Source organism: Sabethes cyaneus, chromosome 3 (assembly GCF_943734655.1).
Source record: "Sabethes cyaneus chromosome 3, idSabCyanKW18_F2, whole genome shotgun sequence".
NCBI classification, from domain to species: Eukaryota; Metazoa; Arthropoda; class Insecta; order Diptera; family Culicidae; genus Sabethes; species Sabethes cyaneus.
The window spans coordinates 102,789,312-102,813,009 of NC_071355.1; the positions used below are offsets into that span (position 1 = coordinate 102,789,312).

General features: G+C 37.2%; 1 protein-coding gene across 1 annotated transcript in view; it reads right to left on the reverse strand.

The window, feature by feature from the left end:
* Nucleotides 1-11,963: 11,963 nt before the first annotated feature.
* The window catches only part of LOC128741611 (TBC1 domain family member 1), a 71,550-nt gene continuing 59,815 nt past the window's right edge, over nucleotides 11,964-23,698 (reverse strand). The window contains exons 5-10 of the mRNA XM_053837552.1: nucleotides 21,290-21,531; nucleotides 16,954-17,868; nucleotides 16,773-16,889; nucleotides 16,303-16,733; nucleotides 13,803-13,954; nucleotides 11,964-13,731 (exon numbers count right to left, since the gene is read on the reverse strand). Coding sequence (XP_053693527.1) covers nucleotides 12,412-13,731; nucleotides 13,803-13,954; nucleotides 16,303-16,733; nucleotides 16,773-16,889; nucleotides 16,954-17,868; nucleotides 21,290-21,531 — 3,177 coding nt within the window. The 3' untranslated portion in view covers nucleotides 11,964-12,411. The remainder of the gene's footprint in view (nucleotides 13,732-13,802; nucleotides 13,955-16,302; nucleotides 16,734-16,772; nucleotides 16,890-16,953; nucleotides 17,869-21,289; nucleotides 21,532-23,698) is intronic.

Consider the following 23,698-nt stretch of genomic DNA (forward strand, 5'->3'; position numbering starts at 1 on the left):
AATTTTATGTTCGGTCAAACCCGAACCCGACCCGAACCCGGATTAATTTTTTTCGCTAAGCCCGAACCCGACCCGAACCCGAATTTTTTTTTGACTAAACCAAAACCCGATCCGAACCCGAATTTTTATATTATGTTAAATTTAATCCCGCCCTGAACTTGAAATTTATATTAATTTTTATAAAACTATAAAACACACCTCGATTTAAATCTCGGAAGTTTTCTTTTCGTATTCTCTATAACATTCGAGCTCTAATATTCATTTGAAATTTTAGGTTTTTATCACCCTTCTATTTCTTTTGGAACTGAATTGAAAATTCTAAAAAATTAAAGTATACACTACAATCGTTTCTTTTACTTTTCGCGGGAATATCTCTTAAGTTTTCTATGAAACCTGTAAAAAGCGAAAAGAAAAATTTACATGAAAAATTATTTTGAAATACTTGGATCTTGTTTCATTATGTTATACCGGTATTTAATAACCGAAAGCTAGTTTTTAGTCTAAAGTACTAGCACTTTAGTTTGAAGGTAGCAAACATGAAAGGAATTGATTTTAACACTAAACATACCGACTTCACTCTACAAATATTTTTCGCGAGAAGACCGGAAATCCCGCGATCCCCCTTCACGGTAGAGCTGTCATAAATACAGATATTTGTGCATGCATAAATTTGAGACCCTACCGTTTTCTCCGGAGTAATTTGTTTTCTCGATCTAATCTTTTAAAAAACATAAATAGTTTATGAAGTACTTTAAAATTCAGGAACATTAGTAGAGCCAGAAATCACAGCTACTGACATTATTTATGGGTCCCAAATTTATGCATGCACAAATATCTGTATTTGTGGCAGCTCTGCTTCACGGTATGTTCAGTGTTAAAGACAACTAAACTTACAACTATTCTGAGGCAATTTTAGTCTTCTGTCAGTCCACCCTATCACTAGTTTGGGCGCAGTTATGACATGATCCAACTAACGAATTCTAGCGAATTCTGGAATATATAACTTTTGGTCTAAACTCGATCTAAATCTGAAAACACTAAACCGTCTAAAATGCAACCAGTCCAGTGTAGCTGATATCTGAGTCATGCTGAATATCATTAAAGTACTGCTTATTTTATTATGTTAATATAATACTTTTAGAAGAACTGAATGTGGAGATGGTTCGGTGTCTCATTACCCAAGCCCGAAACCCGGACTTATTTTTTCCGCTAAGCCCGAACCCGACCCGAACTCGAATATTTTTTTCTGGCCAAACCCAAACCCGACCCGAACCCGACACATGGTAAAAGTGTCAAGCCCGAACCCGACCCGAACCCGACGGGTTCGGGTTTTTTTCGGGTTTCGGGTCTCAAAACCCGAGACCCGACCATCTCTAATTAGCAGGTCGAACACATCGCAAGCAATACCATTCCACTTCGGTAATCGTATTGTCGACGCCGGCGCAGGAAAAATGGGCCCATTGCTCACAATTGGTGCATTGAACCCAGTTGATATCTTCGGATTCTTCTTTATTACAATAAACGCATAGTGCATGAACAGCGGGTATAGTATCGTTGCCATCCATCTCATTGTCTTTGGAATTGCGATGGGCCATTCTTCGATGAGCAACTCAATCCGTAGAAATTATTCTTTGATTTTGTTCGGACTGGACAGAAACTTCTTTGTAAATCGACGTATTTAGTTTGCCGATCAAAGCTAGAGTTTATTTATTTAATTAGCATAGGATAAATATAATTTTAATTTATTGCCACTTACAATAATTGTTTCCGTAGTTTTGTTCTCGCTTCAGCCAATCCTAACCTTTGCTTTTATGATATTGTAAATTTTAACGTGTTTGATCTGTTCCGTGTACCTTATATATAAATATAGTTTGTTGCGTTCAAATAGTATGTAAATTATTCATTTTTTAATCAATTTCTTGCCTTCAACTTATTTCAATCACTTTCTTGTCTTTCAATTCAACCTCCTCAATGCGCTGACTCACTTAACCTTTTTTTCGTTTGACAGCTTTTACTTTTCCTCTTCTGTCATCTATCACTTATTTATCTCCACCCTCTAGAAATCCCACTCTCAAGCAGTATTTCCAACAGCCCTCTTGACAGGTTACTATAACTTCAATCTGGCTGGTTCAGTAACAATTCTGGAGTCCCTCAAGGCAGTATACTGGGACCCTTACTTTTTTCGTTGTTTATTAACGATGTAACCAAGCTACTACCACCTGGCACACGATTATTGTACGCAGATGACACTAAGATTTTTCAGCTTATCAAAACTAACTATGATTGCTATAGACTTCAAGCGTTGATCGACTTATTCGCAGATTGGTGCTCCAGCAATTATATGACGCTTAGTATATCAAAATGCACCGCAATCAGCTTTCATCGCAAAAAACAGCCTTTGGTTCACGATTATCGCATTGATGGAATACCTCTGCAACGCTGCGAAGTAGTCACTGATCTCGGTGTAGTGTTGGATACTCAACTGACGTTTAGGCAGTACTATTCCATGATTATCAGCAAGCCTAATCGACAACTCGGACTGATCATGAGATGCCTGCGAGCCCTTTATTGCTCGCTAGTGCGCTCAGTCTTAGAGACTGCCTGTGTTGTATGGGATCCATTCTACGACAACTGGATAAAGCAGATTGAACGCGTACAGAAGCACTTTATTCTTAGAATCTGCCGTACTCTGCCATGGAGAAATCATGACAGCTTACCTTCTTATGCTGACCTTTGCCTCCTGATAGGAATTAAATCTCTTGAACAACGACGTAAAGCCTGCCCAACCATTCTTTCAATGCTTCAACTACATTGCCCAATGTTGCAAATTGAGCAAGAAGCAACCGATATCTACTCTTCCGCGAGCGAGTGTGAGTAGCATAGCGTCTATCGCTTACTCCCCTTTCGAAAGCATGGCAAGCAAACTTTGGTGCTGTGTGTGAATATATTCTGTTCTATGCACGGTCCTGCTAAGCAGTCATGTTTTAGCAGTCAACATCTAACCATTTGCGTAAATGAAACAGCATGACACCGCTATACGTTCTGTTCGTTTCACTTTGCAAAGCCGGTATGCTGGCAGATGGGTAGTATTTTAAAATCTTAGCAAGATTTTTGCAAATAATACCCACGCCGGCAGTAGATGTTGGCTACTGTCAAACACATAGAGTAGGGATAGTGTTGCCAGTTCCTTGGTTCTAAGCACTAGAGATGGCCAGGTATGAAAATTTGAATACCCGGATCCGACCCGTACCCGATCAAGAAAAAAATTGAAAACCTGTACCCGTCCCGAACCCGCAAATTTATTATTTTTGATACCCGAACCCGACCGCAACCCGTCGGGTACGGGACGGGCCCGGGTACCCGACCATCTTATTGTTAAATGTGGTCATTAGAGATACCCGACCCGACCCGTACCCGGTTTCAAAAACAAAAATTAAGAACCCGTACCCGATCCGAACCCGCAAATTATCTCAATATCCGAACTCGACCCGAACCCGGCGGGTACGGGTACAGGTGCGGGTTTCGGGCAAATTTTCCGTTACCCGACCATCTCTACTATGCACACACGCGAGTGTTCAGCTTCATATCGTTTTCCCGCACAGCCTGCACGCGAGGCAAACGAATAGTATACCATCAACTCACGAGTGCGAAGCGGTGCGCATTGGGTCGTATGATCGAAAGAAAGTTTGTTTTACTTTTCTCGTGTGGTTTACAGGCGAAATCAAAGTAAATTGACATAAAGACGGCGAGTGTTCCACCTTCTCTGTCTGCGTACGATAACCAAGGTTGCGCAACTTTGGCTGCCGTACCCCTGCCGGCACCTCGTGGAGGTAGAGATAGGAGTTAGAAGACAGAGGTGATATATTTGCACATGTTCACTCATTTGCCAGCCCAATCATTTGTCATTTTCCCGAACATCTCGAAATCAGTGTTTTCCAGACCAGTGCACAGTGGGCAGAATCGACCGAAAAAACGGAACTTTTTGTTGCCGCTATTTTTAAGGATTAAAAAGTGACTTTTCTTATGTAAAAATTCACGAAAAATCGATTGATGATGGTCTCAACGTGCGGAAATAACAAGAAGTTGCCCATTTTGCCCCATTCACCCCTATTTCTAATAATTTTGAAAGAATTATCTACAAACTCTCTCTAATTTGAGATTCTGTGGTAAGGAAAGAAGAAGAATATTGTGAACAATTTTATTTCAATGCAACATAATCTACAAGTGTGTTTTGCCCCATTTTACTCAAGGTTTCTGTACTACAGCTAAAATGCCAATTCGATACTTTTACCAGAGATTTTCAAAAAGGCATGCTTGTTGGGAAGGTTGAAAAAGTTAAAAGATCGAACGACAATAAAGTTTTTTACTAAAATGTCATACAAGGGAATGTTTTGCCTTGTTTTACCCTACAACTTTTTCAGAAATCTGAGAATGTATTGATAGGAAAAGAAGCAAATGTGAAAGTGCTCCGATTTCGTTCAAATTTGGGGTGCTTGTTCCTAGTAGAAACATTTCAGAGCCATATTTTTTATTGAACGCTTAGGGTGCCCCTTTCTGAGTTAGGGTGGCCACAAAAATCATCATGTTTTCCGATTTTATTTCATTCAAAGCTTTATAACTTTTGAACTACTGAACCGATTGTAATGATTTTGGAATCTAAATAAAAGATATTTCAATCAATTTTTCGGAAAATATATTCAACTGTAGCTCAAAGCATTCTGAACCACAAAAACTTTGAAACTTTGAAGAAAGAAAGAATGACAAACATGATGATTTTTGATGCCACCCTAACTCAGAAGGAGGTACCCTAAGCGTTCAATAAAAAATATGGCTCTGAAATTTTTCTACTAGGAACAAATACACCAAATTTGAACGAAATCGGAGCACTTTCACATTTGCTCCTTTTCCTAAAAATACATTCTCAGATTTCAGTAAAAGTTGTAGGGTAAAGCAAGGCAAAACATTCCCTTACACGACATTTTTGTGAAAAGTTTGATCATCGTTCGATCTTCTGACGTTTTCAACCTTCCCAACAAGCATGCCTTCTTGAAAATCTCTGGTAAAAGTATCGAATTGGCATTTTGCCTGTGGCAAAAACCTTGAGTAAAATAGGGCGAAACAGAACAGACTACTGGATTATCTTGCATTACAATAAAATTGTTCATATACCTTTTTCCTAACACTCTTTTTCTCTTCCAATCAAAGAATCTCAAATTAGAGAAAGCTTGTACATGATTCTTTCAAAACTGTTAGAAAATAGGGATGAATGGGGCAAAATGGGCTACTTCCCGTAATTTCCGCGCGTTGAGACCATCATCAAGTGATTTCTCGTGAATCTTTACATAAGAAACGTCACTTCTTACCCCTTAAAAACAGCGGCAATAAAAAGTTTTTTCGGTCGATTTGACCCATCGTGCAGTGTTTTAGCTTCAATGCTGGTCGATGTTCGATGCTGGTCTGACAAGCCAATCGTTGCGTGTTCAATTCTTAGCTGGGTGGTGCTGCTAGAGTTAGTATGATTATTACACTAGCCCCGTAATTGATCTGTACTCGAAAAACCAGCTGCGAAGTCCGTCGACAAACGTTAAAGAAGGGTAAAGTTTTAAAGACGTTTATACCTAAGATTTTGTTTTGCTTTATTATGACTCGTCCGTTTGGTCTCCCGCATTAAATCCCTGAAATATCAAGTACAGTCAGTCCACAATCATGGGTCATACACAATTATGGGTCATTTGAGCTTTTTCTGCCGATTAATGCATGAATTTAATACTAATTGATTGACAAAATTGTTAATCATAAGTAGCATTAACAATTTGATCAATCATTAGGTGATATTGTCCGTTTCTTTGGTAACAAAACGCGCTGCACACTTTTTTGATAGCTTGAAATTGTCGCAGAAAGAATCTGCTTCACTGTATGTAAGTTATCAGTATATATTATGCTTGTCTAGCACGTAAGCTATTGATTTACTTGACAAAATAAACGATATTTGCCCCCGCGACGATTCTGGCGACGGTTTCGCCCGTGACGGTTATAATTCATCCCGTACGAAGTGGGAAATTGATAATATTCAAGCGGAAATTAGCAGCTAAAGCTAAAATGACCCACAGTTGTGTGTGACCCACGATTGTGGACTAACTGTATATTACCCAGGTGACTAATATTTAATAAGCATTAAAATAAGCAGCAAATCAACCGCCTATTGGCATATCTGGCCTTTTATATAAAAGGTCAGATATGCCAATAGGCGGTTGATTTGCTGCTTATATAAAAGGCCAGATATGCCAATAGGCAGTTGATTTGCTGCTTATTTTAATGCTTATTAGTTACCATGTTGTTATATATTAGCTTTTTGATTGCATAGGATTGGCACCCCAAAATTTTAGTCAAATTCTTAGTGTCAGTAATCAGGTACAAATAAGCATTGTCAGCTCTATAAGAAGGTTAGCAGTAAAGTCAAGCTTTGCCAAAGTAGCATTTAAAGTCATTTAAACTTGTTCCACCACAGAGAACAGACATCCACTCAGGAACAAATTTTTCAGGAATTCTTGGATAAAATTTCAAATTAAAATCACCTAATATGCTAGCGTCACCACCACTATAGGGTAAACGCACCATTAGTGGTGGTAGTACCAGTAGTGGTGGAAACTCGAAATATTCCATTATTTTTGCAGATTTTGGTACAAGTTTGATATTTATCAAATAATACTGTTACTGGTGGTTCGATACTTGTCAAACTTGTACCAAAATCTGCAAAAACAAAGGAATAATTCAAGTTTCCACCACTACTGGTACTACCACCACTAATGGTGCGTCTACCCTAGTTTCCCAACTAAATGATTCTTTTGATTTGCACACTGACAACCATTGGCTTATCTGGCGCTAGTATACATGGATTATAAGCACAGAACAGAAGTGGATGTCCGAACGATTCGGCGATTAAAACTGGTAACAGTCTTTTTTGTTTTTATTTTTTTTGGGAAGGTTTTCGCATAGAAGCGAATAAAAGCAATATAAGCAGAACGCTCGTTGCCAATCGCATAGCAGCTTTCACATGCTTTCGTGTGCATTCGTATGCGTTCGTGTGTTTTCGTGGAAAAAAGTGACTCGCTACCGCCAGGTTCGCTAGTATCTGTAGAAAGTAGCATGTACGTGTTCTACTTCTATTCTGTGCTATAAGAGGCGTGTGGGATATTTGGGAGGCAGAAATTTTTTCTATGGTGAATTTGGACCCCTCTCCCTTTTAAGAGGGGGGGGGGGGCTCCCATACAAATGAAATGCACATTTCCTCATAACTCGAGAACTAATCAAGCAAATGGAACCAAATTTGGCATGTGGGGGATTTTGGCATTGGCGTAACTAGGGGGGGGCTAGGGGAGGCTAAGCCCCCCCTAGGAGACATTTAGCCCCCCCTAGAAAAATTAAGCTGAATTTTTAAATTTAAGAAAAAACTATAGTTAGATAACTTTACATAATAAAAACTTGACAGTAATTTTTATATGCATCACAACTTAAAGTTCCCATGCATCAATGTACATTTAATTTTAATATGTCAAGGAAATAAAATGGTCGAAAAAATGCCGGGGGCTATAGCCCCCCCTAGAAATGAGCGCTAGTTCCGCCAATGGATTTTGGAGTCTTGAATTTTTTTTATGATGGTTAGAGACCTCCCGCCCCTTTGGTAGGGGGATAAGGACTCTCATACAAATGAAACAGAAATTTTTGCGTAACTCAAAAACTAATCGAACTCAAGAAATTCAAGACTCTTCCATAAAATATTAGTCAATAACTAGGCCACATAAACTATCTATAGTAACACGAGGTCACTCAGGGCGAGATGGCCGCTAGTGGTTTTCTGCCAAATTTCTGTTCGATTCCTGCCAGAGGTTTCGAATTAAAACCGGTTTTGTACCGATTCAGCTTTCCCACCTTTTTCGGAGGGTAGCAGCAGCGGACTGTAGCAGCAAGAAGCGTGAAATAAACAGATTAACAACTAAATTATACCTGCTTTATCATGTTCCATATTATTCTCTTACCTGTTGCCCGAAACTGCAGAACTGATGAACCACTTTTCTTCTGACTCAAAGTGTCACATTTGACATAAAGAGAATCGAGCGAAACATGAAGACTGGTTCTGTTCGATTTCTGCCAGGCATCCGACCTTTTCGTAAGCGGGAAGGGGAGTTGTTTTCTACTTTACTGTGAGGAAAAATTGCAAATTTGTATATTAAACACCCCATCGGCAGGCAACCATGTTTTCGCTGCCAACATCTCGTGTGTGCGAAAATGATATAGCATTTCAGCACTGCGTTTCACTCTACTGCCAGCAGTCTGATTTGGGCCCGCTGTCAAATTTTGAGCCCACGACATGTTGTCGCTGACGTTTACTGCAGCTCGTTATAGAGATGTCGATGGGGTGATATTAAACTACCCATCCCAGGTAACCAATAAGCATTAACTTAAGCAGCAAATCAGCATATCTGGCTTTTTATACTGCACGTCCCAACAAACATTTTTGTTGAATAACAGCTTATCAAGCGCTTGTTTACTTGATATTAGCTGTATAATGGTTGAATAAACTGCTCTTCAAAATAAATGTTTGTTGGGGTTGCTGTATATTAGCTTTTTGACTGCATAGGTGTTGTAAATTGGCATCCAAAATTCTATTCAAATTCTTCCAGTCGGTAATTAGTTGCAAATTAGCATTGTCAGCACTATAAGAAGGTTAGCAGTGAAGTAGCTGTATATTTTACCAAAATAACATTTAAGTAGCATTTAAAGCGACTTAAATGCTTATTGGCTTGCATTTGAATAGCATTGGTGATGCTTATTGGTTACCTGGGATGCTTTCATAGTTACGTAACTACCAAAATAAATCATCTAAGTTTGAACTCCTCAGATTGCAAGTTTCTCGAGATAGTGACAAAGATCATCCGAGAGTCATGATTTATGTACAACACAGTTTAATTTGTAGCAATACGAAGTTTTTCGCGTCAGCTAGTAATAATATAAATGGTGACGCCGTTGAAGAATTTTACTTTCGGAATGTACTGTAACTTTAAATCTTATGGTGATTATAAAGATTATAATAGCGTCAGGATTATAACCATTTTTACAATTGTTTTCATTTATGCGGGCTGCTCAACAAACATTTTTGTTTAGAAGTAGCATATAAAGCTAATTTCCATGGAACCAGCGCTTGATTAACTATCATATTACAAAAATGTTCGTCTGTGAGGTGCCCTAATTCCGTGTGACGCCTAATTCCATAATTCTATGGTCTAAAGGTAGCAGTTTGCTAGCGGAACATACACAAAATTTTCCAAACAAATATTTGAACGTATACTCCCAAGCATTTAAACATTGTTGAAAGGAATGTGTATGTTTTGCTGTGAGAGATTGTTGCTTTTAATACCATTTGCACGCAATTAGGAGCCAAAATTAGCCGCACGGACTGACGGTAATGCTTAATTGAGGATAGAATTAACAAAAGGGCGAATGTCGCAAGCGTAAACAAACCGAGTGAGGGTTGATTTTCCTATGCTGGCCCAGCAAAAAATAACTCTCACCCGTTTTGTTTACATTTGCGACATTCGCCCTTTTGTTAATTCTATCTAGAATTGTATGTTCTCTGATGTGCTTAGCTTCAACGCTCATGTATCTAATTTGTGACCTCGAAACACCAAACGTTACTTTTCGGGGAAATGGTAAATTCGGACAAACGATTTTCGGGGAAATGGTTTTCGGCAAATTTTTTTGGCAAATAGTCTTCTGGCAAGTGGTTTTCGGGCAAATGTCATATACAATCTCGGCAGCGTACCCAATCTTCTTTATGGTGAAATCGAGAATAAGATAAGGAAAGTACGGTAAACGCAAGAAAAAATGCTTTTAGTCATTCCCTTCCTACTTGCCTCCCTCCCCACATTACTCTAAACACTTGCCAATAGTTTTTTTTTCTCGTTAAGGAAAACACATTGAGAGCCGATAAAAAAAATTATAGATACAATGTTTCATTTTATTTCATAATACTTTCATCAGTGGTACATACGAGTTTACCTATACTGTACGAATATTAATTTGTTAATATTTTATTACAATTCGGCTTTCTGTTATATCTCCGTATGTTAAAGTACACAGCGTTGTTTCAAACTTTACTTAGGTATACAGAAATCCGCAACAATATTTAACTAAATAACTATTTGATCACAAAGCAGTCGTTTCATTCCAGTAGAGGTGCGTACAAAATGACATACTTGCCTGATTTACTTAATATCATTTTATAGAGCTCTAAACAAAATAAACGCATATAACGAATAAATCTTTTCACACTCTAAATCCAATAAAATAATAAATAACAAAAAGGAACGAATATCCAACAACCATGAGTTAGAGACTCAAAGATCAGGCAATACGTAAATTACTAGTTTTCAAGAAATGTAATTTGATTGGTAGAGCTTCCATTCAACTAAAAAGTATATTGATTGTTATTGATACACTGTTCTGATTAAATATTCTTTATCCCTAAATATCTATAGTACTAGTACTATCCCAAAAAACATTTTCATTGGGTGTCGGTTTATTTTCCGTTGGTTTAATGAGTACTAAACAATTCCAAGCAGAATCAGCCATAGAACAGCAGGTTCCATCCGGTTTGATTTTACAAGCACTGGTTACAGTCATGAGGTGCATTTTTCCTACTCATACTCATGATCATTTTTTCGATACTAATTTATTAAAACATCATTCGTCTGATCGGAAAGTAATCATTGGAAATTTTATTTTGGTAAATTGCAGTAATTCCTAAAAAAGTGTAAAAGGAATTTCAGAACTTAAAAAATGTTATACTAAAACAAGAGCTTAGTTGGTATCTTTGTGCTGTTAACTAAAATAAAGTTCTAAAAGGTATTGATTAATTCTTGTAACCGCCCAGTTCCCTTCGAAGTACGATGCTGGTAACAAGCCAGTCGTCGTATGTTCGAATCTCGGCTAGGTGATGTTGCTAGATAGAGTCAGTGGAATTGTTGTAGCCTCGTAACTGTCCTGTACTCTAACAGCCGGCTGCGAAGACTGTCAATAAAGAAGGGTCAAGTCTCATAAAAATGTTTAAACTCAATGACGAACTTTCAGAAATCATTATAAATAATGAAAAACAAAATGAGATTTGCATCATTTAGAAAAAAATATATATGATAATGATTTATATAACCTTATTGCAAAATTGTATGCGGAATCCATTTTGTGCATTGGTTGAGTGAATAAATTACAAATTTCAAGTTCAAAAGGAATTGATCACGAGAGCGAAAACTGCACATTCTGAACTACTATCATATATGCCAACCATTAACGGAATCCAAAGTGGTTGGAACAACTGCCCGATTCTGTATGGAATTATTCTAACAGAAATAAATTGTTTTTTGGGATAATATTTGTGATTTCACTGTTTATGCTGTTAGCGGTTCATATTAGTAGTTTTTTAAGTAAGATTTAAGTATTTTTGTTTTACAGTTCCGTACACAAAATAATTTATTTCTGGGTGGTGCATTGCTCGGTAGCAAAATAGGGTTTCTTTGTACCTTATAATAACAGTTTTAGGTTTGCAAGCATTTTACTGATTGCGAAGCATCTGTTTCGATATTTTATTGAACTTTCGAAATTTGGAAGTTCTAATTAGTATTGCCTTTCGAAGCAAGAAAATAAACTATCAATGTAAATAAAAGAACGGTTCCTAGTATACTTCAACCTATTGCAATTCACGCATTTACAACAGCTATGGTCCTGCATCCTGTTGTTAATCTCTGACGACAGTAAAACAAATTCTGAAGCATTTTTTCACTAAAACGAAATTCCGCAATAAATAGTCGTACGAGTAAATAAGCAATTGTAAAAATATGTCTTTCCCTCTTTCTAGCAGTAAACGAAGATAATTTCTAAAACGCGATAAACGCTTTATGCTACTACTCCATGTTACCATTGTAATTGTGTAAAATGCAATGTGGCGGTGTACCAAAGAATTCATTTACGTTGACCTCTAACGCCATACTATGATCTGACATAGCATAGGATCCCCCGATTAGAATCATACAAAAAAATATATCAAAATTATTTTATATTAGTTTGCGTTTAAATGTAACAAAATTTCAAACTTCATTTCGTGTTACACTAACTTGATAGGAAATTCCTTGAATCCACGTTATGTATTTGAGAATTCATTCTACGTCTAGCTCTGCTTGAAATGGTGATTTGATTAAGCGAATGCAAGATAGCGAACGATGTCAATTTTTCTGACATTATGTAGAGCGTCAGTGGTCACATGGAACTGCTCGACGACCACAAACGGTTACTTTATGAGATAAGAGTATCGAAATATTCCATTCTTATAACTGTGACTGTTCATCGATCAAAGACTGATTGTTAACTTTGATTATTTGGGTCTGTAGAGGAGGTACTCTTGTCGCCCATATCTCCCACGATTGATGAAATCGAACTTTGTCGCGATTGTATACGAGGTTTGATAGATTTGAGCTGAGTTGTACCGTTGAACTGTACATTTACATCCCCACTAAGGGGATGAATATCCATTGTGGGTACTAATGGTCTGCTATCTGGTATCATAGGCGTCGTCGATGGAGCATGTAGTTGTGGGCTGATCGGAGTGGCAATGCCGCTATCGTCACTGGTATTCATTCTTGCAGTATTTCGTTCGACTATATGCTCTGGACTATGGCATTCATCTAATTTATTCAGCCGAAGTCCTGCTTTTTGTAGTCGAATTTGTTCGAAGGAGCTTTGAAAAAATGGCTTTTTCTTTGTAGGAGTTCCGATCGTATTATCCTGCTCATTTGCTTCTTCCAGAACATTTAACGCATGACCTAAATTGCTATTGAATGATATTGATTTTCCTATCTTTCGATCAAGGAAAATCGGCGATCGTTTCTTTTGCTGAAGAACATGTTGATGTTGAAGATCCTGTACCTGTTGCATGATCCGACATATTTCGTTCGGTAAAACGTCATCGGATCTAGATTCCATTGTTTGCTCTATATACTTGACAAGGGTTTGGACGGTATTCTCCAGGGTTTGTACATGCATCTGCAGTGTTTGAATTTGGTTTTGCTGATTTTGTCGAGTTTTATCCAGCTGAGCCAAGCTAGATTGAGCAAACTGAACTTGACTTTCAAGCTGCTGGTTCTCATCTTTCACACGTTTAAGATTTTCCAGATGGTGATTCTGAGAGCTGATTTCTTCTTTCAAAACGTTATATTCGACTTGGTACTCTATCAGCTGCCGAGAGAAATCGCACTTGAACACATTCCGAAAAACCTTGTCCATTACTTCGGGATTAATTTTTGGTACAACTGTTTTTAAATAATTCATGATATCCTCAAAGTTATCTTGTTGCAAAAGTTGTTCTTTGTGAAAATCAAGGAGACTAATTGCACATCTAAATATGACATCGAATGATTCAAGAAAGAGTAAGTCGAATACACGTGCTACGAAACCTAACGGGAAGTGGGAACTAAAGACAGTTAGAATCCACGGCGCAGCATACAACGTCGGAGATATTTCATGTTGATCAAACCAGTCATACAATTCTGGAATGTTATCTTTTAACAATCGCGATAGTTGATAAAGTTGCAGCTGAAATTGCCTCATGTCTGGAAGATATTTGGCTCGCATTTTTCTCTTGAACATTAGATGTTTCAATAAGTCGAATGCATCCGCTTCCTCAAGCTGTTGGTTCAAAAAGAAAAAAAAATAGGAATTAAAAATATAAAAGTTTTTTGATACTACGATCGACTTACGTGCAACAACAAAACAGCGCAGATGAACCCCAATCCTTGGCAGTATCCTAGTTCAGGATCGAGGATTGAATATGCCTTCAGCAAGTTGAATAATGAAAGTTGACCGACACCTAGAGCATCCTTATAAAATTTATGATCAGGAAAAGTACGACCTGCAAAGATAATATAGATTTGCTAGATATGAAAAAATATAGTGCTGAAATTGATCATGCAATATGTATCATAAGCATGTTAGTCGCTTATTCAAATCTCGACTGTGAGTAAGTCCCGAATCGCAAGATTCGGATCTTCTCATCAATTTATAGGACCTGAGCCCTTTTGCGGCCTATCTGCTTCTGTTTTAAAAATGGAGCTGAAGGCATGGGAATGTAGGAAAGTGGAATCAAATTGGAATAACACCTTCAATGCTAGGCAGTCGAAACGATTTATCTCTCCAAACATTTCTATGACTCGCAAAATACTGGAGCTTTCAAAGATAGATCTAAGCATCTATACTGGTCTAATAACAGGACATTGTCCGAGCCGCTATCATCTGAAGCAAATGGGAAAACTTCAAGATGATATATGTCGCTTCTGTGGCATAGAAAAGGAAGACTCGGAACACCTGTTATGCCGATGTCCGGCAATTTTTAATAAAAGATTAAGGTTCTTCGACAGAGGGCTGTTAGAACCCTTTGATATTTGGAGAACAATTCCCAGTACGGTAGTGCACTTTATCCGAAATGTATCACCGGACTGAACAAATGCTATTAGTCAAACAATGACGGTCGCTTCTAATAGTGGTGCGTCATCTTGACAACATAGCTATAGTAACATGGGGGATATATCACAATAGATCAAACAAATGGTCGCAGTGATAAAAATACCCAACATGGAAAAAAAAGTCCCGAAAACACTCGACTTGCGGAAATTTTGCAAAGGAAACAATCAATGAATGAAAAGGACAATAATGATGAAAAGTCGCCATTTCTCTTATTAACACATTATATCAGCAATTTCTTGCAAAAAAACAGTATTACCGAAATGTAAAAGTGCTCCGAAATTTGAATGAAAATTTTATGTATTTATCCAGTTCGCAAAATTTGTGACCCATTTTTTTCGTGCATAGGGTACCACTTTCTGGATTAGGGTGGTCATGGTAACAAAATTTATCATTTTTGTCAACCCTTCTACCTTAAAAAACTCATAACTTTTAACCACTGAACTAATTTCTACGTTTTTAATACTAATTAAGGATATTACGCAAAATTTGAACTAAATCTAAGCACTTTGAAATTTCATTTTTCAGAGTGACAACTAGTTGCTTTTGATGCTGGTGGACAATTAATTGTGTATTACCGTCAGCGAAGTATTATCACTGCAAAACTGGCTATCTTCAATGATCAGGGTTGCTTCCCAATTTATCAGAAAATTTAACAAATCCGGCAAAAAGTACCAATCCGGCTTGATATGTCATAAAACCGGCCTTTTTGCAGGATTGACCGGCCACCGGCTTTGCAGGTGAAAAACCGGTCGGGCCGGCCAAAAACCGGCCACTTGGCAACCCTAGATGCACATCAAAAGAACGATGATCCTTCCCGTATTAAAAAAAGTGTCTTGATTGAACAACCAATTTATCTGAGATTTTATCGCAAAGAATGAAACAAATATCGACCGCGGTTGTTAGCGGCAATGTAAAATACCTGATCAGGAGTGGTCGGTTAAGTAATAAAATAGTGTCTATAGCTATATCAGACACAGAAATCTTATTACAAGAATACGCATAGCAAACTTTTGGTTCCGGAGAAAAAGGAAATCTACTACACAATCGTTGATATGGTGTGTAACATAACTAAAGATCGTCATCGGGCACGACCTAAATATTCTTTAATTGCTGGTCGCGGAGTAGCAAGCCTTGTATATTTTACTCGTGGTCATTGGAAATACAACATACACACATACATATACAATGCATATTATACATGTGTAGCTGGATTTTTTTTTAACATTCGGAAGCATATATGAAAATACTATAATGAAAAGACTTTTTCTCAGATTGATGTTCTGATTCAGGTCACTGGTACCACTTAGATTGGTCTTTTTATAAGTATCTTCTAGAAGGCAACACTCAGGTCGAGACCGATCTTCCACCGTGTTTATGGCGATAGCCACAAGAAAGATGCGATTGGGCAGCCCAGTATCAGCAAAAGAAGTTTTCGAGTGTTTTCAGAAAGCTTGAACTAGCAGTAGAATTACATACCCGATATAATATATTACTCTAGTGTGAGAATTACTAGACTATGGTGACCACAGGACAAGTGGCGTAAGTGAGTCCAGTCAGAGTAGTAGCCAATTTCGGAACCGAAATATCTTGAATAGTGATAACTGAATGTGGTGGCTTCAAATATTGGTTGTGATGAGAAAAAATGTTTTCGAAATATAATGACAGTGGTGGAGCTGGGAAGCAGAAGGCTTGTAGTTTTACGATTATGAGTTTTGCGGTTTTTGCACATCGACTTACCCAAATCGATGAATATAGCATGCTGATGTTCAGTTAAGTTTTTCAATAACACCTGATATGGAGTATTAAAGTTGGGGAAATTTGTATCGTCCGTTGGTTCGGTGTTGTAATCGTGCTGTTGTGCAAGAAATTTCCAAACTTCGCCACGTCGGGCTCTTGGGACACCGTTTTTTATTGCCTGGTACAACATTTTGGGATCCTGTATCGTTTTTGTAGTCGATGTGTCCAAAAAATTGTCCCACATTTCAACTGCATACCTCTCGCATGTTGTGATTTCGTCGTACTCTAGTTTAATGCGTTTAATTTCGTTCGACTTAATGGCATTCTGTCTTGCCTGCAGACGAGCATTTTCTTTCTCCATTCTGTTGAGAATTATTGTTTGTTTGATAGCCACTTGCCACAATTCTCGCAACTCAGAACGATTTCGTTTCCTTGGGTGCAAACGAGATGTTCGCAAAGGAGACATATACTCATCGCCAGAAGTTTTTATTTTTTCGGACGGTGTAACAACACGGTGTAACATAGCTTGTCGCCAAGAACCAGCATGACCAGTATTATCTCTAGGACTATTCCCTACTTTCATGAAGCTGAAATGAAATATAATTAGTCATTTACTCTTATACCTATAAATAGTCATAATTATTAGCTTACATATCCATCATAGGCGACTTTAGCTGCGGTACTACTTGTGGCACAGCCAAATCGGAATTTTTTCGGGACAAAGAGGGACTGGAGCCTATCGTTGAAGCCCGTGCTCTAGATTGAGGCTCCAAATCTCCCTTCAGATCACCGCATGAGTTGAAATCTTTTATGGAAGACAGGCCTCCATTGAAGTCATCTTTACTCGTTCTCCTTTTCAATAAGTGATCAAAAGAACTAGTTAATGATCGCTTCGCCTTCATAAAAATTCCTGTACCGCCCAAATATTGATTTAAAAATTCAGTTCTATTCTCAGCAGTGTCATGTACATGTCTCTGCTGCTTGGCTTCACAATGTGCTCTTAGTAGCATCATTAGAAATTGATTCTGTTCTCCAATACTGTGTCCTGCCGCCTCTTCAGCACCATGATATTTCTCCATCAGCATACGTTGCTCTTCTTCGGTTAGTGTGGTATCAATTCGTTTGAACAACATGTATTGTGTTTTTTTATCGCTTAACCCTTCAATATCCGTACATAGTTTATGATACCACAACATAGGACAGTGTTCGCATGAGTATATTTGGGCAGATGCTTTGCTTTTTTGCTTTTGTTCTGAGCACACAAGGAATGCTTGTGAGATTGCAATAATAATCTCATCTGCAACGTTTTCTGATTGACATTTAAACACGTATCCAATGTAGCCGTCATTGTTGACATCGCGACAGATGATGCCGAAATGGTCCGCATTCTTTTGGCCCTGGGCACAGCTGGCGACGTCACGAAACTCTTTGTGTAGAAGGACCTGTTTACGATCGGGGCTTATCAATCTTAGATCTGATTGGCCTATTAAAAAAACCATTGTCCGGTTTTGTTCAACAATAGGAATCGAGCCAATTGAGGCAGAACGATCACGACGAATTGGAATGCTAAAATTGCAGGGAATGATTGAATTGTTAATTAATGTAGTTTGAATAATATGGTGTTTAGCAAAAAACTACAACACGAAAGGTAAAAATAGTGCATTAATGCATGCTTTGCTTTGGTATTAAAATGGGGAACGACATTGTGTTTGTGCCATTCGGGACATTCAATTGTCAGCATTGCTCTAACATTATTTGTATTTTGATCATGGATTAGTTATCGCCCGTCTCGATCGCGGTCTCGATCAACTAATTTTCATAGTTAAGAAAATTTCAATATCGCTTATTAGGCATATTTTACATGTACATTTTCAGTGTAAGGATACACTGGCCCCAGTGCTAGTGGAGAAATATATTTTTGCAATTATAATAGCAATTATTAAAACAGAGTTTTGTTGCAAATTTTGACGTAGGACTACATCTTTGTTTACTATACTGGGACTGGGTAGCATTCTGTGAGAACGAAAATAGAAGTGTAACGTTTGAATGAAAGATTTCAAGTGGTAATAACTACTAAACTACTGAACGAAACAGAACAATTTATATGTCATTGGATAGATAAAATGACCAGCTAATGTATGAAGGAGGTAAAAAGCAAAGCCTAGGTGCTTCATTCCGTTATCGAAACATGAGCTTCTGTTTTTATATGACAGACTTCGCAACCAGCTGTTAGAGCACAGGACAATTGCAGGGCAGACGCTACGATCCTATTGACTTTAACAGCCACTCCAACCGAGATTCGAACATAAGACGACTGGCTCATTAGGCCAGCGTCATACCTTGAAGCCAACTGGGAGGCTGAGGGGGTAAGAGAGCAATTTTATGAAAGGTGTAAGAGGGCCCCCCGCCCATAGAAATGAAACACAAATTTCCTCAAAACTCTAGAACTAATCAAGCAAATGGAACCAAATTTGGCATGTGGGGGTTTTAGAAGGCAGGAATTGTTTCTGTGGTGTTCTGAGACCCCTCTTCCTTCTGGGTATGAAATGGGGAAGGCAAATGAGGAGCGTCCAATATAGCTCTAGCCATCCCAAGCCCCTACCTAGCGCCTCCACGTGGCCATACCTGGTAATGCTCTATTGAGTAGCCAAGCTAGGAGGTGCGATGCTGGGTGGTTTCCGGCTGCCTGACTTCAAAACCGAGGTTTTGGACAGACGGCGGAGCCACACGGCCTAGCTAATTGGTAAGCCTAATGAGTTATTTTAATTATTTTTTTCGTTTTAGCTTATGAAGCATCTACTGTTATATAGTAAAAACTTTGGCCAAAACGAATTTTAATACTGCACATGGATACCAGAATGAAAAATTAAATTAACTATTAGAAGCACTTATGGAACCTCAAAGGACGCTACTTTATTTCATACGAAGGACTGCTGGTGAGATTGTTCTATTTTTACCACATTTCATCTTAATATCATATTATTAACAGTATTATTATTGAAATCATAAATGTGGAAGGCTGGATGATGGAGTGGATTGCCAACCTGAATCCTTAAGGTCTGAAGCAAATATGGCACTTCTCAATTTAAAACAAACAAATCATCACGTGGGTTAAAGTTGGTACAGCGAAATTGATTATTACATGGAAGAATCCTAATGCTGGAAGGCGACTCTTATATCCCCGGAATGCGCACAAGTGCCTCTGCTTGTGGGTCCGCCCAATCCCTTTTGGCCCTTCTGTAACAGCATTAGTGTGAAACTCATTTGATAACCAAATTTGGATCTACTGTAATTCTACCCACATACATTGGCAAGTCCTTGAAATGATGATGGCTTTCCCCTACTACTACTACTACTACTGTTCTGAGACCCCTCTTCCTTCTAAGAGGGTGGGCTCCCATACATATAAAATACAAATTTCCTCATAACTCTAGAACTAATCAAGCAAATAAAACAAAATTTGGCATGTGGGGGTTTTTGGAGGCATTAATTCATTTTATGATGGTTTGAGCCCCATTACCCCTGTGGTAGGAGGATAAGGATTCTCAACAGAAATTTTTGCGTTTGTGGCATATTTTCTGCTATGTAACAAGCGGTAAGCTGTGAAAGTAAACTAGTAAAACCTTCTCGGAGCAAAAGACAGTGAATCGACGCCGCTACATACGTGCCTGTTGCTATTCATGTCAAAAGAGAAGGACATTCGAATGGCACATTATATTTGCGATGAACGTGCTTAGGCTTTAATGTTATTGGTAACCAATGGCCCTTTAAAAGGCCACAATCGATTTAAAATGAGCTTATTGAAACATGTCAAGCTACGCATAATTTTATTTAATACAATAATTATTCATTACTATTTTAACCTTTATGACACACACAAGTGATTTTTAAAAGATCTTTAAATCTCGGTACCTCATTGGTTGCTCGCGTTGTATTTATGAACTCCCGTCCACGTATTTTCAAAGCCACCATTGAATTCCATGAAGAATTGAATCTGAATATTTCGCTCCTCTCTTTTAAACATTTACTTAAACGATGGCACTCACAGATTCTTATAAACATACATATGCCAGAAATGCAGTTTACATTAGTCTTTGATTCTGATCTAATGATCTAATGATAATATAGTTCTACGTCACCCTTTCGTACAATCCTTAGAGCTGTATACCTTGTAGTTTTTTCATCAGCTTTTACGTAGAGTTAAAAAGTAATAACTAAGTCCATGAAAATATTTCTTGGTGTTTGTTTCGATTTGGTTTGATATGAAGTGTGATAGGATGCCTCGACTAAAACTTTTCCTGTGTGTTTCAGCTTATTTGCACATAAATTAGTGTACATACTCTCAAAGCCATAATTATTTAAAAATTGCAATTAAGCGTCTAATAAGCAAAAATATACGTTAATTTTTTTAAGAGCTGATGAGTTTAACTAGTGCAAACATTTTATGTTAGGTACGTTTTAAACCTTAACATTGCACAAGCAGCATGTGAAGCAATTTGCAATTAAATAGATTTCACCAAATATAAGCCAAACTTACTTTGCGTCAGAAGACGATTTCGATGCTGGCAGTGATTCTGGCAGATAATTGAATAGTTTTGAATTGTCAGCCAGTGAATTTGTCCTGTTACCATCTTTAACTTCCGTGCATTGCGTCACAAGTTTACTATTGCTAATTATGAAACAATATATATTTCACGTGAGGTTACAATAACAGATAGTAACAATGATTACGAAATATAACCATATCACGATTATGTTTTACTGGTCTTTATTAAAGACATAATTCACATATGAATTTTAAAAAATACGAATACTTTTTTAATATAAAACTCGATATAATAATACTCGGAAGGTAATGCGAAATTTCAATCTTACTTAATACATACTTACGAAATTCAGTGAACTTGAAATTTCGCATATCCTTATGTGATAGAGATTTACGATACAATACGAATAATATCATCAATCAGCATAATACGTTACTTACACCTTCTTTGTTGGTATATCAAAGTCACTAACTCTACGACCTCGGAAGACTTCACTCTCATCCGGCATTTGTGGTTCAGCGTTCTCCTTGTTTTCTGAGATGATTGAGTTATCCTGTTGCTTACCATGACTTGCAGTTTCATCATGTTCGTTAATGTTTTTAAGCACCTGTGCCGAGGGAGCAAGTGAAGTTTGAGTAAAAGATGACTCTTCTTCTGCTTCTGGCATTCCATTAGAGGTAGTCTATATAAAGCAAAAATAAATACGCATTTATTTTAATGAGTAAATGTATTAAAACAACCAGCCTATGAGTTATTGCAAAGTGAAAATTATAAAAGCGCCACCGAAGATAAAAATATATTTCCTCCAACTAATTTGGCGGTTCGTTATCCATAATGCACTAAACTAAAATTGTTTTATATTTAAAATTGGTTGATTTTCTATATTTTGTAAATCAATTTTATTCCTCGTACATTTTTCAAACTTAATTTAAACATGCTAATATTTTTTATAATTAACTGTCGAGAACACAAAACATTTTTTCTTCTTTCTACATATTTTGCATCATGATACAAAGAATGGTTTCAATATTTACTTCGCCAAAACTAAAAATGGGAGATTTAAAATTAATTTATTTTTACACAAAAAAAAACCGATTTAATTCACCTAGTGGTGAAAGGAACCTTTGTTATACCATCTTATATGTCACTTGATATGGGCATTTCCAGCACAAATATTATTTTTGTTTTGTATTTGAATTTGTAATTTTAGCACAAATATTATTTTTGTTTTGTATTTGAATTTGTAATTTTCATAAAACTGACAGAGTCAAATTATATACGTATCACTTTGAACTAAATTCATATATAAACTGTTTCTTATTCCAAGCCGTTCTCAAGTTATTCAGATGTGAAATCTAAAAATTATCTATTAGAGTCAACACATGCAAAGTATCCGATAACCGTGTAATCGGATTTGAACTAAATTTTGTCAGATTGTTCATTTTAGGTCAGAAAGCAAAAATCTTAAATTTGGTGCCGATTGATACGATTAGTGGTGTACCCCCTTTTTAAAGAAAGATCCGTTTTGTCAAACCTTTTTATTTTTTACTTACAGATAAACATGAAAATCTCGACCAACATGTCAAAAGGTCCGATGTGCAAATGAGAGATTCTCTTTGCGTTTCCTCTCTTATGCTTATTACGGCGGCATAAATACATTTCATCCCAATTATTCTAAAGGATAAGCTTTCCAATAACACCAGTAACCGTTTCATGCAAAATAGACGCATTCAAGTGCATTTATGCCGCCGTAATAAGCCTAAGAGACGAGATGCAAAGAGAATCTCTCATTTGCACATTGGACCTTTTGAAATGTTGCTCGTCAAATATTAGGTTTAAAAAGAATTAATTTTCACATTCAAATTCCAATTCCAATCGAAAATAGTCGAGTGAAAAATGACTTTTTTAGCGTTTTGAACTGGAAATGATCATACAGAAATCGACACGTCTTCGGAACTTAATTCAACTGTTTGTTAATGCGGTGCTAGTTATCATCCATATGCATCCTAGCGATAAATAATCTTCATTGTGTATTTCAACCTACTAAATAACTTTATAGAACATATGAAAGCAATGAAAACAGCGTGTACAGAATTTTTGAGCAGAACTGGTTTTAAAGTGGCTGTTAGCCTCGGGGCACAATGCTAGCCTAACAAGCCAATCGTCGTATGTTCGAATCTCGACTGATCGGTGCCGTTACAGAGTTAATAGGATCTTTGCCCTAGCCCGTAATTTTCCTGTACTCTAATAACCGGCTGCGAAGTCTGTCGATAAAGAAAGGTCAAATTCTGAAGGACGTTTACACCCATGGCTTTGCTTTGCTTGATTTTAAAGTGATTTCTTTAAACAAATCATTAAATTTCGCAACCAGTAAGAGATAAATATTTACTATTTGCAGCAAAGTTGCTTATTTTAGTGTGTTCTACAATTTTTGTGAAGACGCTATTTTTTGGACGCGTTTAAAAAATAAAAATTTGTGTCACCCTTTTAAGCGGATTCACGGTCACCCTAAAAGTGTAAGAAAATGTGCTATATTTTATTAATTAACTGCTGCAAAGAAACACCCGTTGAAAAATTACACATTTTTACTATATTATTCTGTTTTTGAGGTTTGGTCCCATTAAAGGTTTGGTCATTAAGGTTGTCTTGAATAAATTTCATCAATCATTTTTAAATATCTTTTGACCAGTAGAACCAATCCTTATGAAATTTGACAAATACATTTGCAGTGTTAATACCTCTCGTTTAATACTAAAACAATTGAAACTAGATTGATTATCTTGGTTAAAATCGCTATAAAGTATTGTAAATTCTAACGTGAAGTTAAACGTGTAACTTCAATTGCTCAT